The 20252-nt window shown below is 33.9% G+C and overlaps 1 protein-coding gene across 1 annotated transcript in view; it reads left to right on the top strand.

Moving 5' to 3' along the window:
• Positions 1-80: 80 nt before the first annotated feature.
• Positions 81-20252, top strand: part of LOC135694390 (intraflagellar transport protein 74 homolog) — a 33610-nt gene continuing 13438 nt past the window's right edge. The window contains exons 1-22 of the mRNA XM_065213103.2: positions 81-271; positions 624-688; positions 1407-1427; positions 2735-2745; positions 3466-3517; positions 3801-3878; positions 5433-5481; positions 6067-6165; positions 6713-6773; positions 7893-7952; positions 9081-9142; positions 10017-10095; positions 10733-10792; positions 11915-11977; positions 12577-12610; positions 13767-13882; positions 14176-14216; positions 15246-15325; positions 17886-17939; positions 18410-18450; positions 18922-18978; positions 19702-19755. Of these exons, the coding sequence (XP_065069175.2) occupies positions 96-271; positions 624-688; positions 1407-1427; positions 2735-2745; positions 3466-3517; positions 3801-3878; positions 5433-5481; positions 6067-6165; positions 6713-6773; positions 7893-7952; positions 9081-9142; positions 10017-10095; positions 10733-10792; positions 11915-11977; positions 12577-12610; positions 13767-13882; positions 14176-14216; positions 15246-15325; positions 17886-17939; positions 18410-18450; positions 18922-18978; positions 19702-19755 (1413 nt within the window). The 5' untranslated portion in view covers positions 81-95. The remainder of the gene's footprint in view (positions 272-623; positions 689-1406; positions 1428-2734; positions 2746-3465; positions 3518-3800; positions 3879-5432; positions 5482-6066; positions 6166-6712; positions 6774-7892; positions 7953-9080; positions 9143-10016; positions 10096-10732; positions 10793-11914; positions 11978-12576; positions 12611-13766; positions 13883-14175; positions 14217-15245; positions 15326-17885; positions 17940-18409; positions 18451-18921; positions 18979-19701; positions 19756-20252) is intronic.

Raw genomic sequence — 20252 nt, 5'->3', positions numbered from 1 at the left:
TATTCCGCATTCCATCGTGCTAAAGCCATTTGAAAGCCCAATACTATGGATATTTAGGTTTAAATCGTGAGGGTATTGATATATGAAATTTTCTTATGTTCCTCCCATTCGCTCCCTTGATTCATTCCCCCAGACCATCAGTTTCAAGTTGGTTTGGTTGCTGTTGTGTTTCCACGGTTACGAGGTCCAGGCCTAAGTTGGACTGTTTACAATCTCTGCTGTTTGAAATTTCAATTTTTTGGGAGTTAGTTGTCGACAAAGTTGTAACAATGTAAGTCACATTCGTATTAGCTTTCTTGTTAGCACATGTGATATTATTCCTAGCAGTAGCAAAAATGCAAGTCGAATTTTGCAATGAAATATCCACCATCGATTCTCCCAAACAACACTAACGCAATCTGGCCTAAGATTGAAATTTGGTTGAAAACAACGAATAAATGTGATCTCAGTACATCAAAATACCTGTGTAGGTCACCTCTTTAAGTTATCCAGATTTTCTCTTTTAAATTTGTGATATTTTTAGCTTTTAAATGAGCTGGTTGCAAAACTTGTTTAGAAAATACTCCCACAATGCTGGCCACTGTCAACCTGTAACTTCTCACTGATGCTTTATCTGTCTGCAGGAGCTCTTTTGGGAGACCGGCTTCTGGTATGGGAGGCAGAGGAAATCCAAAAAGCCTGTCAAGTTGTATCCTTTCATTCACTGTTTTGCTTCTTTTTATTCCAACAGACATATGATTTCCATATTCAGCTTATCAAATAGATAATAATTTATATATTACAGTGTAAATAAATATAGGGCTCTAGAGCCTGAGTAACTGCATTCCCCTTAATATTTCAAAAATATTTAAAATGTATCTTCAATCGTTTACTCCTAAAGGCTTTACAACCAATCTGGAACATAAACTCAAGGAGCATTAAAAAAAGGAAAATTATCTCAGAAGTAGGATTAAAACCATTTCCACCCAGCGCTTCAGTTTGTTAATTTCTATAAAATATTGCCTTTGGTTTTGGTTCAACAAATCCAAGCAAAGTGTATAGGTAAGCAGGTTTGGCTATTGCCAGAGTGGAAGCGGTGTTAATCATAAACAAGAGATAACAAGAGGCTAACAAAAAGAGTAAACATTATCTCTAATAAGTCTAAACTGGGGTCCAGGTGTTGATGGAGGCCACCTTCGTCCACTGACGTGGACATGACTTTTCCACTAAAAGAGAATTCCTCTCTCTCTCTCTTTGTTATACTTTATTTTAGTTAACTTTACATCATTGTTTAAATACCAGGTAATATTGAAAAAAGAATTTATAAGTGATTCCATACAACATGATAATTTTTAGCATTTGGTCCTTATATATATAAAAAGTATTTTCATTGACAATATGGAAGTTTTTCCTTAACTCTTGATAAGCTATGGGTAGACCTCCTCCTGGTAAGTATTTGAAAAAATGGTTTGGTGAGACAACAAATTTTATGGTGAAAGGCAGAAGAAAAACTTGATGAGAAGCTTTGATATTCTAATATTTAGGCTTACTTGACTCGTTGCATCTTTAATTTTTACCATTGACAATCACCATGTCCTATGTTTCCTCAAGTATGTTTGGTTTACCAAGCATTTTGGTCTTATGAAATTTTACAGACTTTTAAATAAAATCAAGACCTTGGATAACAAATGATTGAAAAAACTCCACTTAAAAAAGGTTGACATATGTGGAATTGTACAATCAGACTTGTTGGAACAAGTCCTATTTATCAAGCAAGCACTGTCTGCAGATCATTCAAAATTGGAAACTCATTTGATAGTCAAGTCTGACTTTGATCTTTTGAATATAGAAGAATAAGTTTGCTGTGTTGTAGCTGTATACAAAAGTAAATTTGAGTTTTTTACTGCAATTAATACCGTAAATTCTCTTTTTAATCCCCTGGGGGTGGCTTATTGTTTTTCAGCACTGTAAAGGGGGGCTTATAAGAAAGGGGGCTAAATTGAGAGAGGGGGCTTAATTTTGTAATAAAAAACCATTTATAGTGGAAAACTAACTTTTTATTATTTGGGAAATAAAAAACAACAAATCAGCCTTCTATATCAATGATATTGTCTAAAATATCTTCTTGCGCCATGTCGCCTTCTGAAATCGAGCATTCGAGAAGGTTGACTTCATCCCTCAGAGTACCAATGGCCTTCAATTTTGGTAAAAGGCTCTCACATGGCTCGTGATTAATGCACATTAAATCTTTGCCTTTGGATCTGTCGTGACTGAAAGAGACATAGTGTGAATTTTGATTTGATGCCAAATATTGAACGACCAATGAATAAAATGGAAAATCTCCTTTTTTGTCAAGTCTACTTATTTAAGCATCAGTGAAATTTTGGGGGGGGGGGTCTAATTTAATTTTTCCCTCTGAAAAGGGGGTTAATAAGAGGGGGCTTAACTGAGAGGGGGCTTGAAAGAGAATTTAGGGTATCCATAATATGTATTATCTGCAATACATACTTTAATATCCATTTTTATGCTAGTATATATTTTTCTGAGAACTATAAAAAAAATTCACAAAACGACTGTCTATCTTTGAATACCAGCGAAGCTCATTTGTGTTAACCACTGACCATCAATTTGTGTTAACTGCTGGTAGCTACTTGCTGCTCAGCTTAAATTTCTAAAAACAGTAAATAAGTCATAGTGAGTTTAAAGGCTGAAGTTTTGAATTGTCCCTTTTATGTGTCTTCTTTTTTTATTTCAGGCACAGGCAAGGTATGTTATTCTTAATCAGTCAGCTATTTCGATTACCACAAGACAAGGAGCAGAGATAATTTTTTTATGTATTACGAGGAGGAGGAGGGCTGTTATTAGGAGGGGGGAGAAGCTGCAAACAGTAGAAAAACCTAGCAATAGATGCCATCCAAAGTCAAAAGCATAAAACTATGACCCCCATTACTAAAATTGTCTATTAGTGTGCAAATCTCTTTGTACCAGGTGAATTTTGGTCTCGTATCTCTGTTTCAGTGCTGCTACTGCACATATTTATTTGCAATTTCTATCAAAAGAAACAAACCAAGTAAATTTCAAAAGCTGGAATCATTCTGTCAATAGATTTGCACAATCTTTAAACAGCATCCTTTTAAGCTACAGAGCCTTGAAAAAATCCAAAGAAAAGCATAAAGGGCCTGGGCTGTTGGGTTTTAAAGCAATAAATGGATGAGTTTTGTAACAGGTGTCATTGGCTATTCTAAACATTTTTGATGATGTAATTGCATCCAAAAAGTTTATGAGTTCTTGCTCCTTTTTACTTTGTTTTCAGTTATTATATCAAAATATTTTATGTTAAGATAGCATTATTTCAATACCAAAGAGCAAATGCTATTCTACTGACATTGCATATAATAGCTGCAAAAGCTGTATTTAGAGTTCCTAAAGTGCTTCCAATGAAACTCTTAAGGTTGTTATTTACTCAGATTGGTTTTTGTATTTTAGAATCCCACAACTGCCAGACCTGGATCTAGAGCAGGAGTTGGTAGCCAGGGAGGTGAGTTTAATTAAGATGATTAGATTGCTTTATCCCAACTTAGCTATTCCTTTTTAACTCTGTTCTTTAACTCCCATTTCCCTTTATTGCCTATCTTTTCAAATCTTGGGATTTCAGAAAATTTCTGACCAACTTCACGGCCTACACTACCCTGAAAAGTCCTCTTCACAAATCTTTGCCAGATTAATCGCTACAGGAAACCTTTTACAAAATATTGTACAGAAATGTAGCTTATTTTAAAAATCTGCTTGAATTTTTCATTAATTTTGGTCATTTGTAATAGCATTGAGTTCCATGGTTCAAGTGGCAGACAGACCTGTTACTAGACAAGGACTTGCTGGAATTAAAACTCAATCTCAAGGTAAGGTTTTTGTAAAAAAAAACTCAGAGATTGTTACAATTTCACTTCATCTAAGAATGTTTGTATTATCAATTTTAAAGTATTGACAATTGAAAGGCTTTAATAAATCTTGACAGGCTTCTTATGATGACCGTTTTTCTTTTTGATTAAAGAAACGTTTTTCATTGTTAAGCCCTCTAGAACATTGTCTACGGATTTTGCCTCAGTAACTGGTTTAAAGGAATCCATTTCTATCTCCTTTGCGAATTTGTCCTGGTGACAGGCTGTTAAGTCAGCTTCAAAACTGTGAATACTGAAACTCTGGCATTAATGCCCAAACTTCAAGTCTTGTGTTACACCAGGTGGTCCATATCAACTGTTGTACTTTCAGGTCATTTCTGGGTCTGCTAAAACAAAAAAGCAGTATCTAATAGCAAATCTAGTAAACCAATAATTGATAAGATCTTGCAGGCAGGTAAAGAATTGGGCTAGCAGGGTTTACTCCAACGCAACTTTCAAATTTTTCAGCAAATTCAGCAAATTTTTTAAAAGGTTTACTCTAACGCAACTTTGGATAGTTTACTCCTATGTAGTAGCAGTTCTTGTTGCCTGGAAACCTTTTTTGTTCATTTTCTAGGCATTTTATCTTGTTTAATGATATGATGTATTTCTAACTTGGTTAGCTTGATGCTTTATTACCCTCTAGCTAATTTTATCTATTTTTATGGTTATCGATATCATCTCTGAACCAGACTGTTTATAAAAATTGAGTAGAAACTAGCAATTATTTTCTAAAAAGGGCATTTCCGGCGTTCTAGAGGGCGTGGCCTCAATTTTTTTCGGTCACACCAATTTCAGCCCCCCCCCCACTTTAAGACTGGTGTGCGGCTCCTAAGATACGCAGAGTAGAAATGTTTCAAATTCCAGTTACAAATAGAGAAATTTAAAAGCCAGTAGCATAAATCTATTTTTGGACTGATTATTTGCAAAGTTTAATATTGACCGCAACGTAGACTTGTAAATTGAACAGTTCATGCCAAGTTTGCCTCCGTCCACAGAGTGGCAGTCAGGTCTAATCAGAAATCAATTTATCACGTTGCTCAGTTTGAAACTGCAGGACACTAAAGAAATTTCTAGACAAATAGGTGTTTTTCAACTTTTCCCTCTTGCGTTTTTATTGAATATTTTACTCAGACAAGATACCAAAAATCAAAGGAAGGGGCCCTCTTCGCGTTAGTTATTCTACTTACAGACTTCCACCTTAAAATTATACTACAACACATTCATATTTGCTAATTATTGTTTATTAGAATATTGTTGTTTATATGTAGTATTTTTCATTAATTTTATCTAATATTGATTTTTTGTAGTAGTTGTAGAATTGAATTGAAATTGAATGGAATCAAATTTCTCCACTTCACCTTTTTTAAAAACTTTTTCGCGGTACAACATTTCCAAGCTTAGTTTTATGCCCTGAAGAGTGGGAGGCGGAAGCTGAAATATGTTTCATTTCTTTGTTTTTTTCAAAGCCACTTTTTTATCTGCTAGCTTTATTCTTTGTGTTTTTTCCCACAGGCCCGCAGAGACAAGTGCAAGACAAGTCCTATTGGCTTGGCCTACTACGGTGAAAACTTGATTCTTAAAACTTAAGTAATCATTGGTTATTTTAGAAGCATGCTTTAGGTGGTTCATAAATCGCCAAACGACTCATGAATTGACTCGATGCAAGAACTAAGATCCAGTTCATTTTTTCACCTTGCTCTGTCACTGAACATTGGTAAGTCAATTTTGATCGGATTCAAAAATATTGGGTAAAGACAATTGTTCAGTTTGATATTCAGTTCATTTGGCTACTCAACTGAATAAGTATAAATCATTCGTCCAATGAATGCATTGACATTCAAGGATTTATGGCATTTCCAATACTGATTGATAATCAAAAATTGCTCTTGAACGATCACGAGCCTTAACTGTTCAGTAGAATGTTCAGTAAAGCATTCAGAGGAGTTCTCAGTGGCAAGTGCATTCAAATTTTCAGTTCATCTGTCCAGAGCTTTAGTCGCTCATCACAAAGCCACTGCGCTTCAGCTTTGTGGAGAGCGTATAAAATGGAAACCTCAATGAATAAAAGATATAATGAAAGAAGTAATTGTTTTCTGAAACCAAAAAGAGTAACTAGGGTTTATAAATGTTTTATCTGTTCTTTTAGAGCAAAGATCAACGATCTAAACAGTGAGATAAACAAGCTCAGTAAAGATATCACAAATTTTAATCAAGAAAATGCGAGCTATTTAACTTACGAAAAGAGGTAAGCATGTCTTTGTTAACTACTTCCTTTAAATCTATCGCTGTTTGCTTCAGAGACCGATCAGACAAAATTCTCGGAACTGGATAATGGTCTCTACAGCAGCAAAACAACCCATAGTCATGATGAGGGTTTTTTTATTCAATTGAATTATACTTTATCTTATTTGCATCATTCGCACATCAATAAAATTCGGGCTATGGAAATCGTAAACGGGGTTTTTAGAGGGGAAGGGGTGAGGGCTAAATCAGGTTTGTATATGATGCTTTTGATAGAATATGTGGTCATTTTTCTACAACTTACAATAAAGAAATGGACTATCTATCATTCTTAGTAAATAAACTTTCCTCTGTATGAATTTCAACTAAGGCTGTACTTTAGTACAATTTCCTCTAGAGGCACTGTCAATTTTACACATTTCATAACTTGCAGTCACCCAATACGTGCATTTTCGATAATATGAGTGACATTTATACTCATTTTGTTTATAAGAATTTTTCTGTTGAGAATGTTTCCGGCAAAAAAATATATAATGTACTTTGGTTTTTAGAGCTGAGAACCTGGCAACTGAGATCAAAGAGCTTCAAGGACAACTAACAGATTATAATACGGTATACATGTCCTTCAGTTCAAGTCAAAATGTGACCTCATCAAAAGTTTATTGTTCTGATTTTGCACAGTATCAAGGGTATTTGATAAGGCTCTTTAATGCTCTGTAGTTCAAATTCAAATTGCTAGAATAGAATTTTTTGATGGCGTCACTTAACAACTCTCTTGACTTCTGCGTCCAATACAAACAATTTTTATTGACCACACCGATTTTGCTAAAACTTTTCTGTAATTCCAATCTCATTCTTTTTAGCATTCACCCTTTTAATCTTTAGCCTTTTGCCTACCATTAAAGTTATCATAAAATTACAGTCAAATCTACTTGAATAATTTGTCAATTTCCAAAATTTATTAGTTTCGTTTATTATTTTTTCCCATCCTTTTAATTTTATATGACATTTCTCTATTCGTATTTTTGGCAAAAAACGTTTAATCGTCTTGCAAAAAACCTCGACTTCCCTGTAGAAATAAAGACAAAATTTGGTTTCTAGTTATTCGGGTTTTTCATTTAAGAAGCACGGATTCTGAAAGTTGGCAATTTCAATAAGAATTGATAAATAGAACCCTGTCATTATCTAAGTGATTAAACTTGTTATTCTTAAAGTTTGTCTAAAATAAATGTTTAGCTTTACAAGCAACCAAAGTAGGACATTTCCGCATTTAATGTAGCCAACTGCGTTTGAAACATGTTCCTACCCAAACTAGTATTGTCTAAAAGGCTTTTAATGCCAGCTGACAGATTTTATGAACTAGATTGAGCAGTTTGATCTTATTACGATTCTCTACCTTTCTATCAAAATCCACCCCTTTGTTCTCCTTTGCTGTAAATTATATGTAAATACTACCGTGTCTTTCTGTTTTTATACCCTTGGTCGTTATCAAAAATTTTTGCATTAACGTATCAATTAAGAATTATGATTTAGGATTTTAGCAGTTCGTGTTATGAGACACTTTCTACCCCACCCTGGGTCATTGATGCAGTATTTCACTATTTTGTGTGCTGCTTTTGATAAACTTTCCTTTCACTCACCTTTTGTCTTTTTCACAGGAAATAGACTTATAGGGTTCAGATAAAGTAACAATAGTTTGATTCTAATAAGTTTGTACGAAATATTTTTTAGCTTGTCGACAAGTTAAATACAAGTTCCAGTTTTGATGACTTAAAAGAAGACTATGAACTAGTAAGTGAAGTAACTCTTTTAGTTTTGATATGTTTCTTCTTTCGCCCAAAAGTATTTAACAATTTTTTTTAACTCTGCATTTCTACAATACAGGGAAAGATCAGTGCTACCCTCTTCTGTGGTGAATTTTTATTAACAAATGCTTGGATGCTAATAATTATAGGGAGATTTCTAGTCTAAGGGATAAAGGAAATCTTTTTTTTCGCTTCAAACGTCAAGTATTGTATTGTATTGTATTGTATTGTATTTTATTTTATTTTGTTTTATTTTATTTTATTTTATTTTATTTTATTTTATTTTATTTTATTTTATTTTATTTTATTTTATTTTATTTTATTTTATTTTATTTTATTTTATTTTATTTTATTTTATTTTATTTTATTTTATTTTATTTTATTTTATTTTATTTTATTTTATTTTATTTTATTTTATTTTATTTTATTTTATTTTATTTTATTTTATTTTATTTTATTTTATTTTATTTTATTTTATTTTATTTTATTTTATTTTATTTTATTTTATTTGTTTCTACCTTGTATCTGAAGGTAGTTTTTAGGACACTGAGAAGCTCATGCTTAATCGAGAAGTGTCCTGATCCTTCCTCTCGATGTGACCACACCTCAAGGGGGTTTTATTATGTTTTTTGACTCAAGGGTGCTTTTGACATTTAGCTTTTATCATTGTTATCAGCAAAGTGGATATTGAAGAAAATGTGACTGGTATTTAATTCAACAAATGTGAATAGAAATATGAGAATGTCTCAAATTGTTTCAATGAATCACTTTGCTTAACAATTTATCTGATTTTCTAATTAATTATCCAAGGAATGCAAAACCCTGCTGCTAGAACACTTATGCATAACTGAAAATGAAGTTTCTTTTTTTATTAGTTATAACTCATATCGTTGGGTATGCTGTATTTTTAAGACAGCAGCCAAACAGCTATTCTCTGTTTATATCTTGAGTCCAAATTCAAATTTTGACAGCTAAAAGTGGGGGAAAATCTACCAAAATCCAAAATTCCATAAAAATGCAGTAATTTAAGCAGTTAAACATCTAATTTTAGTTCAACTAATTTTAGTTTGTCAGTGAGATTTGCATTGCAACTATATAGATTTATCTTCGACAGCTGAAATTGCAAAATGAGAAAGAAACAAAAGCCATCGATGATCTGTTCTCACAAAGACAAAGGTATCGTGACATTTAGACTTTGAGCTAATAGAGTAACCTAATGTAACTTAACTTACCGAACCAAACCTAAGCTAACCTAACCTAATATAACCTAATATAACCTAACCTTACCTATTTTAGCCTTACCTATTCTAGCCTAACCCAGCCTAACCTAACCTAACCTAACCTAACCTAACCTAACCTAACCTAACCTAACCTAACCTAACCTAACCTAACCTAACCTAACCTAACCTAACCTAACCTAACTTTACCTAATCTAACCTAAACTAACCCATCCTATCCTAACCTTATCTTACCTAGCCTAAACTAACAAAAACTAACTCAGCCTAATCTTACCTTACCTTAGCCTAACCTTACCTAAACCTAACATAACCTAACCAACCTAACCTAACCTAACCTAACCTAACCTAACCTAACCTAACCTAACCTAACCTAACCTAACCTAACCAAACCCAACCTAACCTAGCCTAACCTTACCTAACCTAACCTAACCTAACCTAACCTAGCCTAGCCTAGCCTAGCCTAGCCTAACCTAAACTAACGAAAATCAACCTTACCTTAACCTAACCTTACCTTAACCTAACCTTACCTTAACCTAACCTTACCTTAACCTAACCTTACCTTATCTTAACCTAACATAACCTAATCTAACCTAACCTAACCTTAACCTAACCTAATGCTCATCCATTTGCTGCTTGGTTTTACCTACACCAAGCTCAATAATGAAATGGTCAAGGCTTTAGGCCTTCTTTACAAATTTCCAATAACCTTGTGCTCAGCTTCACCGTTGTAAATCTAGAATTCGTGTCCTATCTAACAAAGAACACTTACATTCTTGACTCATCTCTATCTTTTTATACTTTGATTCGCGCAGCAAGGAGCAGAATGTGAAAAGTTTAGAGGTAGAAATTGATCAACAGCGAAGAATGACCGAAAGCATGGTAGCTGACATGGTAAGTATATATGTATAACTATTCATTTCGCTGTTAATATTTTGCACTAATTGGTTTGATTGATATTTTTTCTGCACCTGGGATGGTAATGCAATGTGTATCATTTGTATCAAAGCACGAAGCAATCCATAAACATTCGAAACAATCTTTGGGGCTTAATAATGCATGCCCCAGTGAATTGAAGTAAGATTATTAAAAGAAGAAAACAGTGGTGATGAATCTCTGTATGTCTTTTAAGATTTCCTCGTATGAGTAAATGTGAAAGTCAAAAACTGCTGGTGTCCAACAAGCTGTCGCTCCCAGCCTTCTTCCGTGCATATCTTCGACTCCTTAGGCATTTCCTTTAGTCGTTGTCAAGTATCCCCATATTGGTAGCTCCGTATCCCCTTAATATTATGTCAAAGACGCTGACCAAACTTAAGAAGAGTTCACTTGTTTCTTATTTCCCAGAACAAATTATAGCAGTGACAGTTATCTTTCCATGTTTTAACATTTTCTCAATGGAAATAACCTTTTTATTTGATTAAATATTTTATAATATACCTGTACCATATATCGTAAGACTTCCTGCCGAGCTTCCTATGTTCCATTTTTCTTCATTCAGCTTTCATTGATTTTCTCAACATTCATTTTACAGCATCCAAAACTTAGAGAGAAATATGCTCAGCTGAAGAAGATTAATCTCTCGCTGCAAGGGGTAACACATATTTGTCTCTTCTGCTTCAAATAACTTTTTGTCTGCCTCCCAATTGTCATTCATATTTTTACTTGCTATGTTTGTTATGTAAAAGAAAAGCCTCAAATGTCTGAAAAAGTATTAACCATAACCAATCGTTATTAACTGTCACTGTATTGTGATACGGTAGAAACCCATGTATAAGGACCTAAATTAATTCTATTGAGCCTAAGTTGGTTCTTAAACAACAAGTATCTCAGCATAAAAGGTTTAGGTTTTTATAAAAATGGCCTTTTTTAATTTTCTCTTTAGAAATTTTTTGGTATGTCATCATTCCATATCTTCCTGTTTCCTGTTTCTCGATGTTGATTTTGTTTTGCTTAACATATCTACACTAGAAAATGCAATGTGAATTATTTCTTGATCACTTAAGTAAAAACCTTTTTGCAATATAATGGAAACAAGGTGCTTATTAAAGTGGCCAATGATGTCACTTGTAAGTCCACAAAGTTTTCTAAAAGAACGGTCTTGTATGTATTTTATTTACTGTGTTTAATAAGCATAAATCTGGAACAAAGTACCTCAAGTGGGTGCCTTTTCTTCATCCCCTACAAATTTATGGTTGCCTTTTCTTCATCCCCTAAAAATGTAAGTTAGATTGACGCAAGTTTTTTTAAGGTTAGTCAATGCTGCGAGATTTGGTTGCCTAGATCGATAAACTTCTTAAAGATTATTTTCATTTTATTTGTATAAAGCAAGAACACAAATTTATTTGAAGTTTTAATAGATGGTATTGTAAGAGATCCCAAAAATAATATTGGTATGAAATCTTCAGTTACAGCAGCTGCAAATTTAAAAAGTCTTATCAGCACAGTATTAACTTCTGGTACTGATTTATGATATTCCTGTCTAGGCAAGCGTGATATTCTTACTTTAATTTTATCGATGAGCGTTAATTTTCATAGTCTTTTGATATTATTTAATTTCTGAAACATTACTATGTTGTTTGTCTATGAAATGTATTAGGCCATCGCCTTGTCGCAACTCTGAGGGTTTAAGTGAAGTATTCAAAACGAAACCAAGTGGAAGCTTTTAGGAAAACTACTGGTAGTTCAAACCTGTTCATTATCTATTTTATTGCAGGATCTAGAAAGCAAGCAGCAACTATTGGATTCTTTAAATGACAAGACAGAAAGACTTGAAGATGTAAGCATTTTTGTTATCGTAATTTTTGATAGCGTGTATTGCGATACACATAATGATTTGTTTTATGTAGCGTCAGGCTATTTATCTAGGCAGGCGTCTTAAACTGATATTCTCTAAAAGAATTGCTTTCTATTTGTTCCAACTTTCAATCAATGAATGACTAGTCGAATGTCAATCAATGAAAGATTAAAAGAATTCAAGATTATTTATAGAATAAGTCATAGTTTTAACAGAATTCTGGCAGAATTTGACTAGGCCATATGGTTCTTTATTGAGGTTTCTTTTTGAGATGAGCTCCTCCCATCTTCAGCTCAATGACAAATTATATGGGCTTGTTCTGATATTAGTTTCTCAAAACTTCTCAAAAGATGGTGTGGCGTAGTCAAGTTCTGTCAAATTCTGTTGAAAGCATAGACATATAAGCATATAACATTAATATGCCATTTAAATGTCGATTTTTGTTATGATAGATTTGCTTCAAATCTAGGTATGCCCTTTTAACGTCGTTTGAAAAATGTTGCGCTTTCCAACTAATTTCTGAAGTGAAAAATATGTTTAATGCAGTTTAAAAAATACATAATATAATTTTCTCCTTGCAGGAAGTTGCCCAGTCACCAATTAAACAGGAAGCGGGTAAAGAAATTTTTTTACAATCTTACAATACTATAGATCTAATTTATCACTGTTCCGAGGGGCAAATCACTCTAAGAAAATCTCGTACACCTTTTATGTAAATCCTATTGTTTTATCTGAAAGTCCCCAAAATCCTTTTGTTTAAGGGAAAATTTCGTACGCTATTTGCAAGAGTGAATCGACCCTCGCACAGTTCTATAGATTGATAATCTTATTTCTGGATTTGACAATCTTACTTTTGAACAATTTCAGCAGGGTGTAATTAGGTCCAAATTCTTGAAAATAATGTTTTTGATGTTATCAATAAAGCCATAATCCGAAATAATCAAGTAGATAACTTTTTTTACTTGAATTTTACATGCAACTTAGCAGCACTCTCAGTATTGCTAGCTACGGCAAATACAGATAATAGAAAATTCATTGAAGAGTGTAGATACAATAAATTGATTTTCAGTTTTTTTGGTTTTAAAATTGGCTGAAAGTAAACCACATTTTTTAATATGCAACTTTTTGTGAAATGAAATTAAAACCAGTCTGCTTTTTGTATTCCTTCTTTGTGTTTTCACTGTCACTTTCATTTGTAGTATTCTGCTCTGCCAGTATATTGTGTTCAGGTCATGTGTATAACCTCGAAATATTTTCAAAGGAAAATCTCCTAGAATTGCCAAAATTAACGGTATTGCACTCTAAACAAAATCCTTATGCAAGTTATGTTATGAAAGTCACTATTTACCAGTGTATCATAAAGTGCTCTATTCCGTATATGCAGAGTTGTACACGTTAAAATTAATTCTTGTCCATGTAAATCTATGGGCCCTTTGTAAGCAGACGCATAACTTCTTTGGTCACCAACCCCCCCCCCCCCCCCCGCCCATGATCATATAAATTGATTTCTTCGAACAAAGATTTTAAGTCATTGGTTGGAAATGTAGATATGAAAATGCTTATGATCTGATATGCTTGAAGGATTTTTCGAGAATAAGCCTTCTTGCAACTTTATACAGAGCGCAAACTTCAGCTTTTATTCTTTGTTAATAATTGAATTATGTGTTTCTATTTTCGTGTTTTCTCTTTAAATTATAATAAAGAATCGGTGTTTTCTGAATTTAATTCTCAAACTCAATGTTTATAAATGTTATTGTGTGATCTTTTCTAGTTACACTTTATGAAAAGGCTGCCGAACTAGAGGAGAAGAAAGCCTCCTTATTAGAAGAAATGGAAAGAAACAAAAAGAGTTCTCCTGCTGAAGAAAGAGAAAGACTGCTCAAACAGGTTCTTATTTTACCTCTTCTGAAGACCACATTGCTTCCTTTTCAAAAAAGCGGAATTTCATTCTCCAATTTATGAATTCACAACGATATATTTACCAAGATTTCAGTCAAGTTTTCTCTTAATGGTTTTTTGTGAATTCCTTGTTGCCAAACAGCTTCTAATTTTCTCAAATGGCATTTCCTTGTTTGCACCGATCGTTGATCCGTTTTAAGAATTTTTCTGGGTGGCATATTAGAACGATTGTAAGCATTATATTTTTAATTGTCATTGAGAAGATTTGTTTGCATTGACAGGTAAAAGAAGACAATCAAGAAGTAGCGAGAATTGAAAACAGGTTCGATATGATTCTGGGTTAGAATTAGCGTCTCTTTTATGTTGCCAATTGATTGGGGCAAACAAACAGATTGGAATTAATCTATGTAATCATTCAGAATAATAAGCATAAATTTAACCTCCACCATATTGGTCAATATGTATTTTGACATATTTTTCTGTTTGGTTTTCACTTGAGTCATCTTTTGCGATCACGCAGGGCATTTGCAGTACCTTCGAACTCCCGTATTGTACCGATTTATTACATAACCTAGGAAAGTGCCACATTACGTGTTCTTTTAGCTGTTAGATATATATACGGGAAGCTAGAATTCTGTTTATGGCCCCTAAGGCTGCATTTACCCGAGACAGGTTTCTCTTGGAACCGTGCTGAAATAGGCGAAGTTAGGCCCAAATGGGATCCTGTGGGAACCAGGACCAAATTCAGCTGCTAGTCGTGTCGAAAGGGGACCTGCTGGAAAATAGTTCCATTTGGAACCGTTGAAAAGTGTACGGATAAGAATTTTATAGTTTGTGCTTCCGTTGGCCCTTTTGCGAAGTAGTTTCAAGACCTTAGTTGTCGAAATATTTTTCTAATTTATTCCCACTTGTTAAATATCCATAGAAGTACCTCCCTTTTCTCAAACGAGCTAGCATCTCACCTACGGATTTGGTATTTATACGAAGAGAGCGTTTTCAATTGCCCTAGATTCAGGATGTATACATTGATACCAAAATGCTTATTAGAAAATTTCTCAGCTATCCTACAAAGTAGATATATCATGATTGCCTCGATCGCCATTATATATTTCAAACACCCCACCCCCCCCCCCCCATTTAGATATTACTTGCCTTTGTAATAAGCTCTATATCAATCATAATTTGTATGCAATAACCATGTTCCCAAAAATTTGAAATGTTCTTATATATTTAGTTTTTTTATATTTTGATTCATTAGGCCATTTTGATTGCCTTTCGGCCAATTTATTTTTGCCTTACATCATCTTGAATTGAAAAAGAGTATTTTTAACGAGGTCTAATTCATCCAAAGGATTTCAGAAATTAAAGAAAAGATCGACAATGTACAGGAAGAAATACGAAATCTTGATATGGACCTTGAAGAGCATCAAGGTAGGCTAATTGAGTGTTGAATAACTGTATTTTTGCAATTTACCTTGATTAAAACATAATTGATCTATATCATTCTTGTGATGTTTGTGCCTCTAATCATTGAAAGCAAAACCTTTCACCAGTTCAAAGTCAGAAACATTTCAATACGTTCAATCACTGTTGAAATGTAGCATATGATAGTAAATTTTTAAAAATAAGATATTTCTCTCAGTTCCAAGTTTCAACGCAAGGCAACTTTGCTACATTGTCACAGTCAATTTTCTGGGGCATTCCTTTCAAAATAATATACTTTAAGATTTCTTAGTAGCTTCTTCAAATTTATGTCCAGGAAATTCCCTTTCTTTTGTTCGCTTTGGAAATTGAAAGTAAAGCATGAATGTTAGAGAAATGATCTTATTTAGTCCTCGACAGAAACAAAGTTCCAATGTAGGTAAAAAGACAATTTAGATGGTCGTAACATGAACACATGTGAGGTTTACTCTTTGTTTGCTACTTCTGTTGCCTTGCCAATCCTGGCTAAGTGTTATGCAATGTGAAAAATCTATAAACGAAAACATTCACAAAAGCATTTTACCGACTAACTTACGTTTTGCCAACCAGTTGTCACGAATATCCGATGTTATCAGATGGTAAAGGGTCTAATAAAGGTTCCAATATTGTTCAAAGCTAGTTATTTGTCCTGAACATTTCAGTTTCAAGTCAAAATATTTTGAGTCATAAATATTTTCTAAAGGACCAGACATAAGTTGGGTGTGGCATCCAAACCTCCGTTTCCAGTGCGTCTGGGTTAGGCCAAACCTCCGTTGTTAGACGCATAAGTTGGGTTAGGCCAAACCTCCGTTGGATGTGCGAGATATTTAAACCTCCGTTTAGATATCTCGCAAACGACAAATCCCACCTTTAAATATGGTATGGAAAGCTGTTAATGAGAGGGCTACTGAATCCATTGCTTTTCCCACACTTGATTAATATTAAAGGGTATGTTTTGAGTCTTTCAATCCTGATCCGAGCTCTTTTTCGTTATCAATCTGTCTAAGAATGTGTTCCCTGATGGCTTAAGCATTTGATAAGTAATATGATTAAATTTTCAAAGAAGGTTCTCTTGTGGTTTATGGTGTAATAGGATTCTATAACAGTACCCATTCACATTATTTATTAGCTTCGTCTACTTGTAAACAGGCAGCCATTTATCTAATCTAATTTCAATTCGACTATTTTTCTAGCACTTAGGCCCAAGACGCACTGATTTCTGATTTAAAACTCATTATCTTTGTCAAAGTGGAAAATCGAGAATACTTTTTTAAAGTTTCACGAGAATCCGATTTCCGCTTGGAAATTTGAGTGCGCTGCAGTTCGTGTGTGAGGTGGTTGTTTGCTGTTAGGCTAATATAATATGGTTTAAAACAAAGAACGGTTTGACTTTTGGATATTCTGTGGCACCAAAAAAATGCGTTAAATGCTAATCATTTCCATTTTCCGGAGCTCGTCCTGCTCTGGGGCAGGACGAAAGAACCTTTGAGGGATTACTGAATTTGGTTCAATGGCAATTTGGGTGGCCGCACTGGAAAATCAGCATTTGTTTACTAACAAGCTTAATCCTTTTTCTCTATGAACAATGGAGATTTAGTATGTCAGAGGTTCTTCCTGAAATCTTGTTCGGTGCGTCTAGGGCCTTTAGGCTTTCTTTGCTTTTCTCAAAGATTTTCCAAATTTTTTCTTGGGAAGATGACTTTCTTGTATCGTTGCCTCTGCATTACATTTAGAATTCCGTAAAGGCTGACACTCATGCTTACTACAAACATTAAATTTTATTCAGGCCTTGTAACAGTTCCAGTGAGTTATTGCCAAAATCAGTATGGGCTGCATCCTTTCGGAGGGATTGCGCGGGTTTTTTGTCCTTCGTTTGGTTTGGTGGCTTGGGTTTTTTCCTTCAGGTCATTTGATCGGGCGGGGTATGCGTTGGCCATTCGTGTGATCCTTTCTTTGGGAGTGGGCGGCTATGCTGTACAAATCCTCACTCTCGTGTAAAATCCTCACTTTTGTATCTAGTTATTTTGTAATGTTTGTTCTATGTCAAGTTCAAGGGCTGCAAATTTGATATGTATTTCCGTGCTGTCTGCTGGTATCGTTTTGTAATTAATTGTTTAGTCCTGTGAATTTTATGAGAATATAAAAAACATTCACGCTACTTCTTGTTTCTATGCAATATTAAGGTTTATAGCCTTATTTTCATAAGATTTGAGGTCCCTAGTTTTGAACTGGGGAATGACATCATTTTTGCTATTTCAGATTCTCAATTATCCTCTAAAATTTTTAGCCCTGGCCTGGTCATAATTGCATAGTACAACGCTCTATTTATGTTGAACGCATTCACAAAGCACCAAGGAATAGTGCTCTCTTACGCTTCACTTGCATATAGCTGCTACCTTTTGCCTAGTTGAGGTCCTGCCATCTATCCAGTTCTTTTGATTCATTTCGATCCAAGAACCATTCGCTGCTGCAAACCAAATTGATCTTTTTTATGTCATAATTTTATAGGATTTTTCTCTTCCTTTTTTAGGCGAACGGACTGCTAAATATAAGGAGCTTAAAAAGCGAGAGGAAACAATGCAGGGTATATCAGTTCTTAAAATCCCTCACCTTTTTTTACGTATCATAAGACTATATCATATTGCGTTTTGAATAAAGATTTTTTTCTCAGGAGCTAGAAAATTTTACCACAAAGGCCTTTGCAGAAAATAGTATTAAAATTTTAATTTATGAAGAAACCCCTTCTGTTTTTCATTTTCTTTTGAATCAGCTCTTCGTTATTCTTGGTATCTTTTATTTACACGAATGATAGACTCAAGTGGAGACTTGGGGGGAGGGGGTCAGTTTTACCGTTTTTTGTAAAATTATTCTAAGCAAATGTCGAAGAAAATAGAGAAAATTAATCTTTTATCGGGTTATCGTTTTGTTTTGCTAAATCTGTTTAATAGGATTTGAAAGTTAAACTGTCGAATGTTGTCAAGCAATCTTTATATGCCACACAAAAGATGTTGCAGTTTCTATCTTTCCACTGAGTTTCATCATTTTTTGCACTAGAATTCCTTGACACCTTTGAAGAAAACAAAAGTGGAGAGCTGGTAAGTGTAGCGTTTCAAAGAATAAATTGACTACTAAAATAAACTTGGAACTGGCAACGTCTTGGGCTTGCTTTTATGTTATTCACTTCTTTGCCCAAATAATACTTTTTCCGTTTCTAACCCCCCGAAAAGACTCATACAAGTCAATCGAAAAAACGTTCTTCCTAACCTCATGCATCATTCTTTAAGCGGAAAAACATAGAGGGGGGGGGGGGTGGTTGTCCCATTTGAACTGGGAAAGAGGATCTAAATGGACGATTTTCGATAGAGTACCACGTTGCCAGTTACTGTGCCTAATTACTCTTCAGTTGCTTAAGTTAGTTCATGGTGAAAAATCTAAGTAAAAAGGCTAAACCACAGCATATAGGTTCAGCGAGTTTTGAAGAAGTTTTTAAACTCATTTTAGATTGTTTTGTATCTAACTCAACTGAAGTTATCTAGAGGCCTTTCTGATAATATTTCTCATTACAGGGTCAATGCAAACAGATTCAATCCAACATAGTTACTTTGCTTGAGAGAGTCAGTCGGGTATGTTTTATTGAATTCTTATGATACTAATTTTGATGAAGTGAATATTTATGATACTAAAAAGGAGCAGAGAAATCTAATAAAACCAACTGATTAAGCCTTCTGAATTTTATTATGATTTTCTTTCAATTATCATCACCCACTTTGTTTAAATCAATAAATGAATGAAACTTTCTCGTTTTATTGACACTGAATATTGTTCTTGTAGTGGCCTATATGAATCAGTATCATGTCGTTAAATCGGCATTGTGAGGTTGATATTTCCAAGAAATTTAAGCAAACATAGGAGTTTCATTACTCTTCGCAAGCAGTAAAATACATTGCCGTCCATGTTCTAGGGACGTGGGTCTCAGTGAGGAAATATTTGTCTTCTAATACAGATAAAGCTGTTGAATTTTTAACTATGCCCCCGAAATCCAGAATTCCAAATATTTAAGCTGCTTTGATGCCGGTGTAGTAAAGAGGTATAGAGACTGTCTTTAGGAACACGCCACTTCATTTGAAACCATTCTGTGGATTTTTTTACTGTCTTTTACCTTCTTAGTTCTTCCACGTAAGTGTCGAGTGTTCATCAATTACGAGGAAAAATGTATAAGCAATTTTCCAATAAGACTGTTGCATGAAGGACAATGCCAAATGTTTTACAGGGGTCTTCTGCTTTTTCATTATACTGTTACGTCAAAATACTGTTACGGTTTTTTAAAAAGAATTTCTTATTTTTAGGCTTTGGTACAAACCAAACACATGCCAAATTTTGAAGATTTTAGACAAATGAAGGTAAATCTTTTTCTCTGTAATATCACACTGACGGAATTTCCAGGTCTCAGCAAAAAATTCTTTGTTTCTATCGAATCACCATAACTTTTATTGTATCATTATGCAGAAATGGGTTGCATCTTTGTAGCAAATTATTATTTTGCAAATATTTGAATGTGTACATCTGTTCTTTATATTTTGTGAATTATTGTGAATTACTATTTGGTTCTCTCAGCATCCTGAGCAACCTTTTCTTTATCTTTTTGTAACTACATATCTTTATAAACCATTTAAACATTATATCTTTGGTAAATATATCATTAACAGACATTTACGATAAATTATTAATTTGTTGCCGAATAATATGAATTTGACCAAGCTGATGTAAGTTTTAAAATGTAAGTTAAAAAATTAAAGTGTTCATTTTGGATTATTATAATCTCCGCAAGATTGACTGAATACTATGTTTTCAAATCTATCAGATTGCTTGTGTTTGTTGTTGAAATACGGAGTTTGAT

This window comes from Rhopilema esculentum, chromosome 8 (genome assembly GCF_057945365.1).
Source record: "Rhopilema esculentum isolate cy_ngs chromosome 8, ASM5794536v1, whole genome shotgun sequence".
Lineage (NCBI taxonomy): Eukaryota > Metazoa > Cnidaria > Scyphozoa > Rhizostomeae > Rhizostomatidae > Rhopilema > Rhopilema esculentum.
This window is presented reverse-complemented; position numbering and strand designations above follow the sequence as displayed.